An 18,722-nucleotide genomic window follows, 5' to 3' on the forward strand; every position below is an offset into this window, starting at 1 on the left:
TTTGTTTATTTCGATATTTTTTCTGCTTTTAGATATTTTGTACCCACTCTGTCATTTCTTGCAATATTTTTTCATCTTTGTAAATTCATCCTTCATTACTTCCTACATTATCATCACTGGATACCAAAGTACTTACCTGTTAGGATCTGTCTATTATACTAGGTCATAGGGGAGGTGGGTGTGTATTCTGCATGGTCTGCTGTGTAGGCAGGTGACATTCAAATAGTGAACCTTATGCTCCTCTGTCGTTCTTTCTCACGAGATCTAATAACCGCAGGTGTGGACATAAAAAAAATACACCTAGAAACACTATGACACAGGTAAATGTTTGGGTATCTGGTCATTTTATCGCAAACATTACAGAGTGGCACATAACAGAGCGGACAAAAACACTGGAAAACACTGAAAAGAATAAATATTTAAAGGGTAGTAGGGTAAGGGGTTAAAATGGGTCAGGGTGGTGTTGGCATTATAAGGGTGAAAAATAGGAGGCTTGGGGGTGGGGGGGGGAACTCCCTCAAATAAAAAATAAAAAAACGAATAATGTCAGTGTTTTGACTGCAATGAAATGAACCACGCTGTAATTGTGGTTGGTAAAATGACATAACTGTTTGCCACTGAGGAAAGGCTACAACGCTGACGTCCCTATAATGATCAGAGCCCTCCTGTTCTGAGCAATGAACAAGGAATGGAATGTGTGATGCTGGGGTGGGATGGGAGGTCTTCGAAGCGTGCCTTCTGCTCACATTTGAATTTACCCGATACGATTACCAGTAAGCACACAACAGAACATTCCAGAATGATAGGAAGTCCTCTTGCAAATCCAAGGTTGGTATTTTACTTTGCAATGGATATCATTGAGAAGTGCCCAGTAAGAGATGGTGAGATATTCAATTCTCGTGACAGGCCTGCGGCTCCATTGCCTTCCCCATTAGAATTCCCGCCAGAACGGTGTACTCACTGGAAGGTCCGTGGCGCCAGGAGTAGTCAAGGAGCGGTGAGGGGAAATGGAATGATGGCATACTCATGGAGTCTCACCTTCCACCGGCTTTTGGCAAAGTTCTTCTTGATCTGTTCACTGACGGATCCATGGATGTTCTTGCTCAGGGCCGTGTCTCCGGCAATCCTGCGGTACAAAGCAGAAGGGTGGACCAATCAGACGAAATGTGTAACACAACAATGAGAAGCCGGAGGGGATAGGCTATACTTGAACATTTTCATTCCACGTTCTGAGGGATCATGCTCATTGGCTGCTTAGGGCTATAACAGCGTGGTGCTAAATTCCCAACTCAACCGATTAAAAGTACTAAAAACAGAAAGTTTCCCCAAGATGGAGGCCCCACTTAATTTTCATTGAGCCTTGACAACCTTCGCTTTAAGCTTGCATGGTGCCATAAGTGAGAGTTTTAGCCTTGACGACCTTCGCTGTAAGCTTGCATGGTGCCATAAGTGTGAGAATTTGAGCCTGGACAATGGTGCCATAAGTGTGAGAATTTGAGCCTGGACAATGGTGCCATAAGTGTGAGAATTTGAGCCTTGACAACCTTCGCTTTAAGCTTGCATGGCTGCCATAAGTGTGAGAGTTTGAGCCTTGACAACCTTCGCTTTAAGCTTGCATGGCTGCCATAAGTGTGAGAGTTTGAGCCTTGACGACCTTCGCTTTAAGCTTGCATGGCTGCCATAAGTGTGAGAGTTTGAGCCTTGACAACCTTCGCTTTAAGCTTGCATGGCTGCCATAAGCATGAGAGCTTGAGCCTTGACGACCTTCGCTTTAAGCTTGCATGCCTGCCATAAGTGGGAGAGTTGGAGCCTTGACAACCTTCGCTTTAAGCTTGCATGGCTGCCATAAGCATGAGAGCTTGAGCCTTGACGACCTTCGCTTTAAGCTTGCATGGCTGCCATAAGTGGGAGAGTTGGAGCCTTGACAACCTTCGCTTTAAGCTTGCATGGCTGCCATAAGTGGGAGAGTTTGAGCCTTGACAACCTTCGCTTTAAGCTTGCATGCCTGCCATAAGTGGGAGAGTTGGAGCCTTGACAACCTTCGCTTTAAGCTTGCATGGTGCCATAAGTGGGAGAGTTTCAAGTTTGCGAAAGAGGAATTTTCTGAACAACGAACAAGGGGGGACGGGGGGGGGGGGTGTTGTAAAGCAAGAGGGCGTGGCCCCATCTGAAAATCTCTGCACCCTATTGAAGAATCACTGTGGGGGGCGGGGGTACAAGAAGCAAAGGACAGCCAATCAAAAGCCACACCAATATTGAATGAAAGGACTCAGCAAAATGACAGACTATGGACATACGTTATTAAACGCAAACTCGGTACCGGTCTCCATCATAGCAAAGCCAGTGACACTCTGCGTGGAAAGTGGGTGCGGAGCGCGGAGGTTTCTCACAAGACCTGGATGTGCACCTCGGGGATCGCCATGAGTGGGGCGATGTCACAACCTATATCTTTACCACCAAAAGCTCTATTACCACCTTGAATGCGGCTACATGTTGGATTTCTTAATACTATAAACTGGATCCATGTCTACGCTTCATTTAATAAAATACTGGGATGGTACGATTGTGGTAAGTCCAATTTCTAGGATCTCGAAAAAGGACAGCCTTGCGATAAGCATATTGTAAGGAAGCGCACCGTTTGGGATTGCCAGCAGCCCCACCCTAGGAATTGCCATTAATGATAGTAAAAGTGACCCAGAAAGACATCTGGTCGTACACCCATAAGCACTGCTTATTCATTTTCATAATAACCAGTGTCACTACAGGAATATTTGTTTTTCCACCAACTTGACGGGAAAAGGTCCCAGTGAAAACCCAAAAGGTAAAGCTTTTTCGGAAGGTTCCCCCTTATGTTTTTCTATTTTTTATTCCAGCGTCACTCTTCTAGTTTTGTCCAATGTGACTCAGAGATGTTATTTTATCCATGCGATCAGCTTAAAGCCGACGCCACACATGTTGCAGGAACCATAGAACTGCAGGATTAGGCTAAGGAGCCCAAGACACTTTAACCTTACCAAAGAATGGGCGGTTTTAAAGTGTGTTCCTATCGTCAATATGGGTTAACACCCATTGAAATGCTTTGCCCATTAGAAGTTGTAGCGGCAATGGGGCCCAGGTTTTGGAATGGTCTGCGGTATGGTGCGGGAGTTGGTGGGGGAGATATTTATCCTGAGTCTTTTATTTGGAGTCTTTTATTGAAAGCTAGGGCCTCAGTGTGTTTGGGGAATGTTAGGAGGGTGGGGCTGCCAGTGTCCGAGGGGCGACCGTTCCGTTATTTTGTTGTGATTCAATGTAGGAGTGGGGGCTTGTTGAAGGAAAGGAATGTATGTATCACGCACACTCCTCCGAACGCACGGACGATGAACCACAGAACCGCCAAGATGCTGAGAAATGACTCCATGGTCCCACTAGCGGGTCCGGCTTCTGCACCAACTCAGCGTTTTGTGAACACCAAGGTATCCACACAGCCCGAACACCCTGTGGTCAAGTCTAGAGAGGACCGCTGCTTGGGACAGCTTTTGGGGAGCAATTCTTTGCTTTTATGGCGCTGTTGTACGTAGAAGAAGCTTTAGAGGTAGTGATCACTTGAGAGGTTTGCTTCATGAGCCCGCAGGTAGTGTGAACCCATGAAATGTGGTTTCCCGTTGCAGTGTCTTAGCCTTTTTGTGAAATGGGTGTGGTGGGGTATGTGTGTTTAATTCAGGATTTAGAAACAGGAAATTCTCTGTCCATTGGCTTGGACAGAAAGCAGATGACAGCAGCACATCTCAAGGTTAGTCAGTAGGATGACTGGAGTCCACCAATACATCCTGTTGAACATGGTTCCTACTTACCATGGGTGCTCGAGAGCCTGATCACACGTGTATCTCTTGTTTGGGTCCTTCTCCATCAGGTGTTGGATGAAATCTTTGGCTGGCAAGGAGACAGTAATGGCATTAAGATGCAGGCAATACACACAAATCTACAGCATTCGATGAGATCAAAGTGAAATACTTGGAACCAGTCACTTGTGTCAAGCTCAATAACCCTTAACCAAGTGTGTGATTGCACCTTAAGAAAAGCAAAGCAGGAAGAGAAAAGGAATTAAAGCAGTAGCATTTCCTGGAGTTGACGTCGTCATGCAGTATGTCGTATTTCCAAGTCTGCCGTCGAGGGTATCGCGATAGCAAGTCTGGGGTATCTCCAGCTTGCAGTCTGTTGTCCAGAGACAGGAATACAGGCATCTACCTTAATGTTTTACTAGGATCTGCCTGGAAATTCTCTACTCCAATGAGGTCAGGCTTGAATGACCAGGGGCAAATTGATTGCACAATACAGTGATTGGGAGGGCAAGGGCTCGGGCTCTAGCCATTTCTAAGAGGAGATGGTCCTGTGACCAGAAATTCAACACAATGGTCTACGGCTAGCTCAATGTAATGGACATGTATTGACACGTGTCAGCATTCAGCACAAAGGCAGTGTTAGATCTACAGGCTACTCCCCAAAGGCCGGGCTCTATGCTCTACATATCTGCCTTTAATATTTATTAATCTTTTGCTCCATTGATCCGCACTTTCCACCCCGTCCCATGCACTTCTCCCCCTCTCCCATGCACTTGTGCGTTCTCAATGTCACAGAGCCTAGTAAGATAGTTTTGTTCTCCCTTGTTCCCCTTCCTTACCTTGTTGCGGTCTGCAACACTGGTGTACGAGCCCATGCACTTCTCCCCCTCTCCCTCGCCCATGCACTTGTGTGTTCTCAATGTCACAGGGCCTAGTAAGATAGTTTTGTTCTCCCTTGTTCCCCTTCCTTACCTTGTTGCGGTCTGCAACACTGGTGTACGAGCCCATGCACTTTTCCCCCTCTCCCTCGCCCATGCACTTGTGTGTTCTCAATGTCACAGGGCCTAGTAAGATAGTTTTGTTCTCCCTTGTTCCCTTTCCTTACCTTGTCGCGGTCTGCAACACTGGTGTACGAGCGCGATATAAATAAAACATCAATCAATATCTGCAGCTGCGTGATTAGTGTGCAATCAGAAGCAGGTATCAGAACATCACTCCTTATTGTTTTTGATGGTGTTCTAGGAACCGCTAGAAGGGTCTTTGAATGTTTTCAAGATCCACCATCAAGTATAACCCGCGGTGTAGCTGTGCAGTCCAGCATCGGGTTCAGGCTATGCACGGTGGCACGATGCGTCATTGCACACACGTAATGATCTATGAGACACCAGTGCTAGCTCCGTCCATGTAGCCAGGGATCGAAAGGCTTGCTGACACTCTTGCGCTTCATTCAGTACCAGTGGGCGACTCGCTAGTCTAGGAATCCAGTGGTCCAAAACCAAGAACAGCCTTCAGATTTCGACGCCCCATTACATACACATTGCACTGTTTCCGGTCACTGTATAGCGACTTTTACCATTACTATAGTCTCAACGCGCTTCTAAAGTAGGGGGCACGTGCGGATGGGCGGAGCCACGACATTAAGCATGTGTTTGCGTTACCTGATTCTGAGATGTCGTCCCAGTATGGGGAGTCAAACTCATATTCCGCTTTCAGGATCTGTTCAAAGAGTTTAGCGTCATTTTCATCATAGAACGGAGGGTAGCCACACAGTCTACAGGGAGGTAGTGGAAGAGTTGAGAGAGAGATTGAGAAGGCATGATGTCAACAAGTAGCAAAGTTCATTTATTTCCATTCACATGGCAGTTATATAAAGCACAGCAACGACATCTTGAGATCCTTTCAGAGAGCCGTTGGAAATAAAGCATTGAGACCCCCCCCCGCCCGCACCCCTGACTCCTTTCCCTCATCTCCCCCACTGTTAAAGAACATACTGGGCACGTGTTGAGTCGAACAGAGACCTTTCAAAGAGGGACAGAAGACACTGTGCCACAGCATACGGAAACAGGGGAAGGATTATAAAACTCCCCCATTAGAATAGTCAGTAGGATGCGTTACATCGACCAGCAGCAGTCAGCGGGACGCATTAGATCAGTCAGCAGTAAGCGGGATGCATTCAATCAGTCAGCAGTCAGCGGGATGCATTCAATCAGTCAGCAGTCAGCGGGATGCATTCAATCAGTCAGCAGTCAGCGGGACGCATTCGACCAGTCAGCGGGACGCATTCGACCAGTCAGCGGGACGCATTCGACCAGTCAGCGGGACGCATTCGACCAGTCAGCGGGACGCATTCGACCAGTCAGCAGTCAGCGGGACGCATTCGACCAGTCAGCAGTCAGCGGGACGCATTCGACCAGTCAGCAGTCAGCGGGACGCATTCGACCAGTCAGCGGGACGCATTCGACCAGTCAGCGGGACGCATTCGACCAGTCAGCGGGACGCATTCGACCAGTCAGCGGGACGCATTCGACCAGTCAGCGGGACGCATTCGACCAGTCAGCGGGACGCATTCGACCAGTCAGCGGGACGCATTCGACCAGTCAGCGGGACGCATTCGACCAGTCAGCGGGACGCATTCGACCAGTCAGCAGTAAGCGGGATGCATTCAATCAGTCAGCAGTAAGCGGGATGCATTCAATCAGTCAGCAGTAAGCGGGATGCATTCAATCAGTCAGCAGTAAGCGGGATGCATTCAATCAGTCAGCAGTAAGCGGGATGCATTCAATCAGTCAGCAGTCAGCGGGATGCATTCAATCAGTCAGCAGTCAGCGGGATGCATTCAATCAGTCAGCAGTCAGCGGGATGCATTCAATCAGTCAGCAGTCAGCGGGATGCATTCAATCAGTCAGCGGGATGCATTCAATCAGTCAGCGGGATGCATTCAATCAGTCAGCAGTCAGCGGGATGCATTCAATCAGTCAGCAGTCAGAGGGATGCATTCAATCAGTCAGCAGTCAGAGGGATGCATTCAATCAGTCAGCGGGATGCATTCAATCAGTCAGCAGTCAGCGGGACGCATTCAACCAGTCAGCAGTCAGCCCGACGCATTCAACCAGTCAGCAGTCAGCCCGACGCATTCAACAAGTCAGCAGTCAGCCCGACGCATTCAATCAGTCAGCGGGACGCATTCAATCAGTCAGCAGTCAGCGGGACGCATTCAATCAGTCAGCAGTCAGCGGGACGCATTCAACCAGTCAGCAGTCAGCCCGACGCATTCAACAAGTCAGCAGTCAGCCCGACGCATTCAATAAGTCAGTAGTCAGCGGGACGCATTCAACCAGTCAGCAGTCAGCGGGACGCATTCAACCAGTCAGCAGTCAGCGGGACGCATTCAACCAGTCAGCAGTCAGCGGGACGCATTCATCCAGTCAGCGGGACGCATTCGATCAGTCAGCAATAAGCGGGACGCATTCGATCAGTCAACAGTCAGCAGTCAGCGGGACGCATTCATCCAGTCAGCGGGACGCATTCGATCAGTCAGCAATAAGCGGGACGCATTCGATCAGTCAACAGTCAGCAGAATGCGGTAGCTCGATCAACAATCAACTGGACGCATTAGATCGGTCAGCAGGATGCGTGAGCTCTGCCAGCAGTCAATCGGACGCGTTGGCTCTACCAGCAGTCAACGGGACGCGTTAGCTCGGTCAGCAGGACTGTTTAGAATGGTCAGTAGTCAGCTGGAGGCCTTCCAACTCTCTGAAGATGACGAAGTCAAGTGCCTTTGGTCCGGGATCCCATTTTAGTCAAAGGAGATGAACAGGTCTTTGAGGTCGATGAAGGTTTGCCGGGTGTGTATTTCATGTAAGTCTATGAAAGTCACAGGGCTGCTGGTAGAGTGAAACGTGGGTGAAAATGAGGGCGAGTGGTGAGGTGTGGTCTAAAGTGGATAAGCGAAAAGCAAACTGGGTTAATATAAATAAAAATCTGAGTTTTAAAATGGCTCGTTCTTCCAAGATTTCCCTGACTAAAGAACATTCATGTCACCATGCAAGGCCCCACCCCGCCACCCACCTTGGGGAAAATCTGTGGGTCATAGAATATCCGCTGCTTTTTGGTGGGGAAGCAGGAAAGCAGGACGCTTGGGGTGAATAGTGAGAAAGTATGTAAAAGATGTTTGGAAGAAAGGGGAGATTGTAGGGAAAGAGCGAGGGAGTACTTGGGAGAAAGATGTCTGGATCATGGGTGGAACAGTCGGCATGCAGAGGCAGCGGTACAGGGGCTCTGAACATGCAAGACTACAAGGAAAAGAGGGACTAATGGCAGGACTATACAGTTTTCAGGGGTATAAGAGCGACTGAAAGATTAAAAAAGTTCACCCGAAAAATAATAAATTAAAAAGGTGATGGGGCAGTAATACTCATTAGAACCCGTGGCAGAGGCGTAAACCAATCAGTTTGCTCGGAACACGGGCTGAAACTACTGATCTCAGCCCATGTTCGAGCAACCGGATGGCTGCTTCCCCCACCCCGCCATCTTCCCTCCACCCTCCCTACCCTTCTTTTAATCCCCCACACCACTTACCTGATTTTTGCAGCAGTGGTGGGTGCCGACGCTGCTGCTTCCTCCCGTTGTGCGCGCTGACAGTCATGGAAATGGAAGAGGATCTTCCAGCTCCATGGCGGCCATCTTGCTAAAGTATTTTGTTTGAACAAACAGGACGCTGTGAGGCGTCACGTTCATTCAATCAAAATACAATGCTATCAGAACCCCAGGGTGCTATTAGCATTCAGAAACTCTCTGGCATGCCGGATCAGGTGTTATCAGCCCGGGCCCGTGTGTACCCGATCCGACCCAGCCGGATCCAGTCTTAATGCTTTATTTATTTATTGTGCATTTGTAAGGTGCCTATACATCAAGCACATTGTGTTTCAAAGCGCCCAATTATAAAAAAAAGAAGGAAGAGAGCGCTTTCCTTGCTTCTTAGAGAAGCACGGTAGCACTTTAGCCCGAGAGGGACACTAGCAGGCGTGATCATCAGCTATAGGCGGGAGGGCGCCCGAGACCACACTAATCCCGATATTGACTGCATTGCAATCGATCTCTCTCCCCCAGGAGTATGTAGTCTGCTTGCTGTTGGCTTTTGGGACGACAGAAATCAACTTTTCACATTTTGAAATGTATGGAACATTGGCGCCACTAAGCGGCAATGAAAGTGAACTTCACCAATAAGAGAGCTCGTACTTACAGGATGTAGGCGATCACGCCTATGGACCAGCAGTCCACCGCTTTACTGTACGGTCTCTGTGCCAAAACCTCCGGCGCTGAAAGAGAAAGAGGCAGATCAGAGCGCATAGTGCACATGAAACCATTTCAATAAATCCAACCCCCCTACAACTGGGAAAAGACCCCAAAACACCCCTTTCTTAAAAAGAACCCACTGGAACTCATTTGGAGATTGCACGGAGGGGAACTGCTACATTTGCACGTGTGTGAAATATGGACCTTCCGTGCAATTAATCATCATTTGTGCAACCAAGGGGAAATGGCGCAACACTTTTTGGCCCTACTTCATGCCTTCATTAACACTTGCAAGCAACATTTATAATAGATTCACATGGAATTCACCCGCCTTTAGCAGGTCCTAAAATCAGGCTGATTAAATGGTAATCCAGCATGCGTTGTCATGAAACTGTCATGCTGGCACAATACCATGTGTGTGCGAGACAGGCAGGCACAGTAATCGCATTACAGGCTCTGCCAGCTTCATGTGCAAAAACCTAAAGAGCTCAAATAAGTGTTAAAGCGCTTAGGTTAGCTCTCCCAGGCACTCTGAAGTGAACCCCACTGGCTTTCGTAGTCCTGAACACAAAGGCACACCAGGTTATGTGCACAAACTACCCAGCACAAACACTCCTAACAAACAAAATGGGGACTAAAAACCTTCCAATAAGCACCTCGCTTCTATAGTCATCGGGGTACACACTAGTCATCTGCACGGGCCATGTTCTCTAGGAGGGCAGATAGCTCACTGTGTTAGGCGCTTGCTGCGGAGATTGGTCTTTAGATTGCACCACGTTTAAGTCCAGGAGGGCCCAAATCAGTTTTTCATTCTGGGGTTGAGAAAATGAGTCCCGTTCAAACGGCTAATATAAACAGCAGTGCTATGAAGCCGGGTAAGCAGCACTACATTAAACAATGATCAGATCTTTTGTATATGTGTGCCATGCCCGGTGCACACTGCTGTCAGATCCAGAAGTGTTTACGCGAGAAGATACATCCAGCCAGGCTAGCAAAGGGTGGCAGAAGCCTTTTTTTGTGGCAGTGATTAGCAAAGGGTGGCAGAAGCCTTTTTTTGTGGCAGTGATTTTGAGGACAGCGGCTTCCACAGTGCTGTGTAGGGAAGGCAATAGTTGAACGTTTTTAGAACTGGGCTGGGGCCCATTACTGCCCGGCTGCTGGTGGTCTTCCAAGCCGCCCCGACGGACTCAAAGGTGCCTGCCTCTTGTTCCACGTGCACAGCTCCATGGATCTGTTTGGGAAACATTGATTTTGCTCCCAACTTAGTACACACGGACTAAAATACTCTGACTTCAAAAGGTTGTCTGTACCCAAGGGTAAGGACGGAGGGCCACACCCCACTTTCTATTGAGCTCCATCCATGTCTTCCTACATTTCTCTCTGGTGATCGGTGGGATGGCAGGGTCTTTATTCAGTGTCTACTTGGAGCCTTGCTCAGATGTCAGCAGAGAACATTAGGCCATTCGGTTCTCCCCCACTTGTTAGTGCCAGCTTAGAACTCTACCTGAAATGGTGTGGTGGCATGCAGCTATGATAACCATCTGGATTAACAAGGCTTTAAGTGGGCTGGGGCTGAGCCCAGGCAGGCTCAGAAATCTCGTTCTGAGGCGGGGCCCTACTGGGGCTCACTAATCTCCCCTCGCAGCATCGGCCACTACAGGACATGGCTTTTTTTTTCTAAAGCCCGAAGCTCCTGGTCATTCGCGGGAGCTTCAGGCTTTAGGAAAAAAAGGCCTCCGCTTCAAGCAGCCTCCCCTTTTCAGCCTTAATGTTGACGCTGCCCCTCCCAATCCTCTGTGCACACCCTATGCCAAGTTCTGCACACTATCAGCCAGTCGCACCACACACCATCAGTCCGGTTCTACATATCATCCTGGCTGCATCATGTGCCATGTTCTGCCCACCATCAGCCAGTCTCCATGCATTCGTAGCCAGGAGTAACGGCACCCACCACTGACCCAGTCCAAGACCCCTGAAATTCTATGATAGTAGGTGACCTCGGCCATAAAAGATCTAAACGAACAAGACCTTATCCCATAAATACGAGGTACAGGGAGAAATACATTATAGATCAAAAGGAGGGTGGAAGCCTTGGGTGCGGAGTGTGTGAAATGAACTGAAATAAGAATGTGTGGGTCAGCATGATCGTGTTCCTCCCCCTGTGCCAGTCGCCAAGTCTCCCAGGTGCATGCCATAATGATATAGTGGCATTATCGTACAATAGTAACTCTGTAATAGCAACATGTGAAGCGCCTGACCTTCAGCCCCTGGAGAGACGAGCCCAGCTGACCCCACGTGAAGGAAGAGAGACAAGACTGGAGCCAATCGTAGCCTGGCACCCCCTATGGAGCAGTCCCATGTATAGGGTCCCACCAACCAGCTACGTAGAATTTTACTGTACAGTGATGATGCAGTGATGCCTTAGAAGCTTCAGTTTGCACTACTTTGAGCCAGAACGTTCTCGAGCAGCAGAATTCTTTGTTTACATCTTTATTTTTCAACAATTAAACTTGTTATCCTTACAAGAAATCTCTTGGCCTTCTCCGAAAAAGTGTTTTTTTTTTCTTCTGGCGTGAGCGTTCAGGGGCGTGCCTTCAATATCATCATCCCGGCTCTGTGCACCTTTTGCCATGTTCTGCACTCCATCTGCCAGTCTCGATGCACCATCAGTCAGGTTTTGCACACAATCAGCCAATCTTAGCATGAGTCCGGAGTAGTTGGGGCGGGGGGGGAGCTCGTCCCATCAGATGTGGGGAAAGCGGATCAGAGCTGCAGCTTTTGTAAAAGGAGTGAGACACACACAGAGGGAGGAGCCAAATTCTCTGTGGATCAGTGCAGCAGAGTTGCGACAGTATTGCCTTCTTTTCTGCTCTCACCCAGTGATTGTTAACAAGCTATTTGGCATTCTGAGCCCGGAATCCCACCCTACCCCTCCAGAGAAAACCATGATCATGGGAATACCGCAAGGAGTTATGAACAGTACACGGCACGCCCTGTAGCTTCTGTTAATACTGAGGCGGCAGGCAGACCCTTTCGGGAACAGCCCGGCGCTAAAGTTAAGGGCCCAAGCGGAGCAAGCGTTCCGCAACGCGGGCGGCGGTGCCATTGATAGGGTCGGCCACCGCCAAGGGATGCTAATGGTGTGTATTTAAAACAAAAAAATAAACTTACCTTGCTGCTGGGCAGTGCTTTCCTAAGTCAGTTTTCACTGTTGATGACTGACATCGAGATTGAAAACAGACTTGGAACAGCACTGCACCGTGCTGGGCAGTGCAGCAAAGTAAGTATCTTAAAAAAAAAAATAAAAAAAAAAAAAAGAAGAATGCACACTCTAAGCACTCCATCAGCCAGTTTCTACATGTGTGCTGAAACGTGAGGAGCGGGGCTTGCAAGGGGGCGCTGGCTGGCAGCACCAGGCTACTCTGAGCATATGCTTGTATCACACAATACAGCCTGCATTCCGAACATCCCGATTGGCCAGCTCGGCCTTCCAGGGTGCTAATAACCAATAGTAAATGCAAGAAGCGTGCGTTGGCTCCCCGTATAGGAAGAAAAGGAAGCACTACCGACAAGCAAGGCACCTGCTGCGCCAGGATTACTGCCCATTTCAAGCCCCCATTCTATGCACTGAAGTGACACTGGAGTGGCAGTACTAACTTGATGTATTTTGCTCATCAGCTGGGGCTGTGGACCCCATCATTATGGACCATTTGTGTCTTGAGATTTCATCCGCATCCGCACTTCTCTAGTAGTCTCAGTCTCCTGGGAGGGATGGACTGTTTTAATTGGATATAATAATCTAGTCATCAATCGAGGATGCAGTAATCATCATTAGAACACTGGAATATTGGCACCGATATATCTTCAGTCTCAACATTCCAACCTTTCTCCTTTGTCCTTCTTTCTTCTCAATAGAACATTCGCACCCCAGGAAGACAGATTATTCACTGAGCCACTGTCTTTCTCGCCTGCAAATCAAACACTGCCCGCTCCCGCGGCAACACATTCCAAGCTTGAATGTGGGGAGGCAACGGGGAGCCTCTTCCTGTTGCTTCCCCACACCCCACAAACAAACCATACACCTTCCCCATGCCTTCCCTGCAGGGACGTCATTTGAAAGTCGCCAGGGGTCGCAACTGTGACCCTCGAGTTCTCCCTTGCTAACCCTAAAAAAGAAAATTACAAACAATTGATTTTTTAATACTGGAAGCTCTTGGGCTGTGGCCAGTGTCATGGGGCTCTTTGTTTCTAGAGTTTGCCTCTCAAACACAGGGGGTTTCACAAGTGTAACACGTTGAGCACTGGCACTAACTAAGAAAGAATAGGAATAACAAATAGTCTTTCTGGAATTCAATACAATAATTGATAGACTCATTAAAGGTTTATTTTAGGCACTCTTCAGGGGGTAAGTCACTGATTTAGTCTATTATCAAACACCTAAAATGCGCAATGTAGTTTGCTTTTTGCAAGTTGCAGTTATAGCCTGTTTTTTTCTGCCGTTGTCTGTTACGATCACCACAAGACATTCCATCTCGGTGTCCTCGGTCACTTGACAAAATCCTTGTGCCTAAAATCTTGCGTACGGTGTAGAAATGTTTGACCATAGCACATAAAGTGGCCCTTGATTTCATTGTGCCACAATTAATGCTTTGTTTCAATGTGTCTATCTTTCCTATCTCCGTGGCATGCTGTTCAGGATGTTTGTTTTGCATGTATGAGGTAACGAGTGCCCAGAGTATGGGATGCCCTGTGAATGCACTGCTTTTCTGCGCTACTCTAAATTCTATAATGCACATTTATGAATCCACCAATGGTATGTATTTTTCCAACCTCTAAAATCTGAAAAGTAGATCCACGCAGGCTTGACATGTAGCCAACATTGCACCAGACCTGCAGATGAACTGGCCTGCTGTTAAATCTAAGTTACCAGTTTAATGGTATCCATTAGAGTGTCATTTGCTTTCTGACTTTGAGAACATTCAGACACATAATTGCTCAGTATACTAACTGGTAAGATAGGTATAGCTGGTAAAATAGCTCAGTCTGCTGAGCGATTGCTGTGCGTTGCATGTTCGAATACCGGCAAGGACAACACAGCCTTTCATCCTTTCTTCTATATAAACCGCTATATAATAACATATCATCATCATTTGGCCTTGGACGTCGCTTGCATTCACAGCAATTTGATAATATGGGCCTATAAACACTGATATTAATGATAGATCTGGTGATTAATTCTTGTATGAAATGTATATTGCATTACAGTGATATCGTAACAATATTTATTGTAGTGTACTTACGAACAATGCTATGTGATGCCACTTCCTGTTTAAGGAGTAAAAGGTTGTGTTCCATCGCTTCCCGTGATGTCACTTTGGGGTGGGGCCAAATGAAATCACTTCCTGTGATGTCATCAAAGGTCAAGGATCATGCGAGGTCCCTTCTGCTACCCCTGGCATTTTGGTGAAATGACGTTGCTGCCTCCCACCACACTTACCTTCTGTACAAGAGCTTTGTGCTCTGGTCCCAGTGCTCCTCCAGCCTCCTGGCCACCATAAAAATTGAAAAGGGACCTAGTCCCTTTTCCCTATGACGGCGGCCATCTTAATTTTCCCTCGGGAGATTGGCATAGCTTGTGCAGCCAATCTCGCGAGGGAAAAAAAAAAAAGAAATGCACACCCTAGATAAAACTGCAGGGTGAGAATGGCTCTCACCTCCACTGTGGGGGTGGACAAGGCCTTTAACAGGCCCAGAGCCCTCGCCGAGGATCTCTCTTCACTTGGGCCTACTTGGGCTTGGGATGGAGGTCCGTTAAAGGCCATGTCTGACCCCCCCCCCCCACAGCGGGTTTGAAAACCATATTATACCCTCTTTGACTGGAATATTCTAATAGCAATAAGGCTCCCCTCCCTTGTGGTAACATCCAGTGGCGTTCGTTTTAGGCGCTCGGTTCACTCAGACCTGTTAACTTGGGCTGAGGTCCGTTATCTCTGGATAATGCCCCCCCACAATGCAGCACTATTGCTCAATTGTGACCTCGATCTGCTTACCATTATTATTTAAATCGATGTGCTGGTCTGAAGTGTTGCCATGAAAATGGTACCTTGATCCCACCTCGACCCGTATCCAGTGCTTGAGGATTCACCAGTCAAGTTGTGAATAACTGCCCATACAGATGTTTAGCCAAAGCGTGTTGTGTCTAAGGCCAATCTCAACCTAATGCTTAAGGAAATGAAACACTAGCCAGTCTCTCCACCTCCATAACTGTAACCTGAGCATTTACACTCACCAACATATCCGGGAGTGCCGCAGGCCGTTGACATCACGCTGCCGGACCCCTCAATCTTTGACAGGCCGAAGTCACTGATCATGATTTTGGAGTCTTCGTCCAAGCTGTAGTAGAGCAAGTTCTCCGGCTGAGAGACCACAAACACGCACAGAAGAGAAAGGAAACACATTATAATACTGTTCACCGGCTCTCTGCAACACTGCACACATATTCAGGGCGACACTATACAGAGAAAGCTCAGTGGAGCACCGAGAAGACCTCCGGAACACAGGCAATACAAGGACTGTGCATCTTCTATATCTAGCATCCTCTACGAGCTGCCTCGTCGCTAGACACTCTAGATTCAGGGCCAGAGGAAGGTGGTCGACTGAAGTGCTGGTGGTGGGGGGGGGGGGCGGTGGACTACTAGTACACAGATGAATAAGGGTCTACAGTGCTGTATAATATACAAGCAAATATTCACCCAATTGTCATATACATGTTTGTATTGTTTCGCCTACATTGGTTGACTTGCTTCCGTTGGGCTCTGAGCGGTTGGCTTGTGTTGAAACTACAAAGTTCTCAGAATCATTGATTTGTGTTGAGCATGTCAGTGTGGGACTGTGCTCCTATCTTTCAACTCAGCTGATGACTTAGAACCATCTGGTAATCATCCACAGTCTCAGCCGCTGCACGGGAATCTGTGCTCTTGTTGCTTGTCGGTGAATGTTTGATCCATGTCCGATTCACAATCCTTCACTGCAGGGCTTTAATTGGGCTGGGGCTAGCAAGGGCAGAGATCCAGCAGCCCCCGAACATTGTCAATGGGAAGGAGTGCATTAGAGGCTCCCTAATGACCCCTAGCAGCCCCAGCCTATGAGGCCACTAGAGGCAAAGACTTTTTTCCCCTAAAGTCTGAAGCTCTGGCTCGCGTGCGAAAGCTTCGGGCTTTAGAAAAAAGCCTTTTCTTTCATAATTGTGGTATAGGCAACACAGTTATGTAAGAAAAGGTAGACTGCTAGAAATCGGGGCCTTTTCTCCAAAGACTTTGAAGCTTTCAATCATGCACAAGGCATAAATTAGTTTTCAAAAATTGATTAGCAGTGTTTGCTAATTAACATGTTCTTGATTAGCAAACAGAACCATTTGATTAGAAATATTGTACTCAGATGTGTTCATGTCACCAGAAGTTATTTGCATCCAAGATATAAAATGAGCATTAATATAGCAGGTTTCTGTACCGATGAGGCAAGACATAAGTGAGATGAGTCGGGCAATGCAAATTCTTGCAAAGTCCCCCTAGATCTGCAGGCCGAGTAACTTAGTTTACCTACTCAACCTCAGTGAAATGCACTCGACCCATGGCTAAGGATGGCAACAAATGAAAATGTGCTTTCTGTAAAATAGTGCAGGTCACCACAAACCCACTTAATGTTTGACACCCAGAGGTCGGCCATGCACAGTGAAACGTTTGACACGTGCTGCGAACAAAGTAAATGTTAAATAAAAGTTTCAAACATCCCCTGCAAATGCTGCTTGCCCTTAAAATGTACTCGACTATGCGAGTGGGCAAGTAGACTTGACAAGCCCTATGAGTGTCTGTAAAACATAAAAGGCTGGCTGAAGGAATGGACACATCCATAAATGTATATGATACAAGGCTGTGAAAGCACTTTGGCCAGCTCTCTCCCGCAGGTGTTAATATATAAGGCATTCAATCATAGAGCAATGCAGGCAATGGGGTCCAACTACATTATAGTATTGCAGTAGATCTGTAGATGTACAGACTGGATGGAACTTTTGATCATTACTTTGCGTAAACATCTAGTCTTTGTGTATTCATGCATCATGTAAGAAGAAAGAATGTACGAGCCTAAGCAGAATGGATGAGTAAGGAGCAGAGAACTCATCAAACCAGGTGGAATATTGTAGATGGAATGTCAAGGCGTATGGGCTCAGCTCATGGGTTGAGCACCAGTTGCAGATGAATGCAACCAGCAGGCCACAGAAGTAGGGTTGCCATCAAAAGCACTTGTACGTGTGATCATGTACATTTTCAAATGTGTTGACTCGTCAATCTGATGCATCTTCCCCAACAAAATGACACTATGAAATTTAGATTTACTAACCTACACTTTACTGTAAATTGAGACAATGCAGTGTTTGCAGTAGCAATACAGTAATTATGCATTATTGAACAACTTCAATTTTTAGGAATGGAATTGCTTGAATGTTTAAAGGTAAGCACACACTGGTCTTTGCCAGACAGGATTTAGTGAGCATAATAAAAAATATCCCGATTACTTCTGGTTATCAATTATTTGAAAAAGAAAACCAAATTATTGGCCAACACTCCCATAGTGGGCTTTGGCACTTTAGAATAGAGGAGATGATTGCTGCTGCACTCTCCTTTAGCCCCTTTGAACTTCCAGTGAACAGAGAAAAGAGGGTGGAGAGAGACCCAAGGGCAAGAGTGGAATGCCTTCATTGAACAGGGTAACTGAAATAGCTCGCTTTTCTACACAAGCGTCAATTTAAAATGAGCAAATCCAACAGCATTGCATAGCAAATTTCTAAGCGACACTGCTTATTTTATGCCTTGATGCGTGAAAGCTTCAAAGGCTTCAGAAAATAAAGTTGTGCCCTCGCCTTTTCATTCCTAATAGTGGCACTTGTGCAGCAGTGATTTCTGCATCTTAGTTAAAGGGATGCCTGGCAGGGTTCGGCGCCACCATTAAAGAAGAAAAGGAAAGTTGCAGACCACTGCCAGGCATCCCTTTAGCTCAGCAATGCACAGAGGGATTAATGATCCCATCAAACGGCTTCCCGGTGGAGGATGCCTGCATCCCGTTAGGGCACACCCCCTTGCAACACAGGCCCCCCCTTAATGGCTAGTGTTCATGGCCCGTCCCCTCAGGTTGGTGAGAGGGTCTCAGGTGCAGTCATAGTATGAAAACATAGAAGACCTGGGACTGACCAGCGAGGCTGGGAATCCACCATTTACCTCCTAAGGGGCATTCTTCATGGAACGGGCGATGGTCCCTGCAAGTCTGAGACATGGGACTTTGTCTCAATGCACACAGATTGCACGTCCGTGCGAGATTGCTGGATACACGGGAGACAAACTTACAAGCGATTCAGGAAACCTAGAAAACAGGATCAATGGGCCGCCATTGACATGGATGCCTCATACCAAGATGGCAGACAGATGAGACGCAACCACCAGCCAGCAGACTAATGGAGAAACTGAAACCAATCAGATCACTCGCTGGGAAAATTGCTCAGAAAACATACCTATGACAAAATGGTCAGAGCTCCCTGAAATTCAGGGTGTAAGG

At 47.4% G+C, this 18,722-nt stretch overlaps 1 protein-coding gene across 1 annotated transcript in view; it reads right to left on the bottom strand.

Annotated features, from left to right (window-relative positions):
• The window catches only part of CAMK1 (calcium/calmodulin dependent protein kinase I), a 483,807-nt gene that overhangs the window by 16,563 nt on the left and 448,522 nt on the right, over positions 1-18,722 (bottom strand). Inside the window, exons 6-10 of the mRNA XM_069643253.1 lie at positions 15,406-15,532; positions 9,064-9,139; positions 5,480-5,592; positions 3,834-3,912; positions 1,039-1,126 (exon numbers count right to left, since the gene is read on the bottom strand). Coding sequence (XP_069499354.1) covers positions 1,039-1,126; positions 3,834-3,912; positions 5,480-5,592; positions 9,064-9,139; positions 15,406-15,532 — 483 coding nt within the window. The remainder of the gene's footprint in view (positions 1-1,038; positions 1,127-3,833; positions 3,913-5,479; positions 5,593-9,063; positions 9,140-15,405; positions 15,533-18,722) is intronic.

This window comes from Ambystoma mexicanum, chromosome 2p (assembly GCF_040938575.1).
Source record: "Ambystoma mexicanum isolate Mex_15411 chromosome 2p, UKY_AmexF1_1, whole genome shotgun sequence".
NCBI lineage: Eukaryota > Metazoa > Chordata > Amphibia > Caudata > Ambystomatidae > Ambystoma > Ambystoma mexicanum.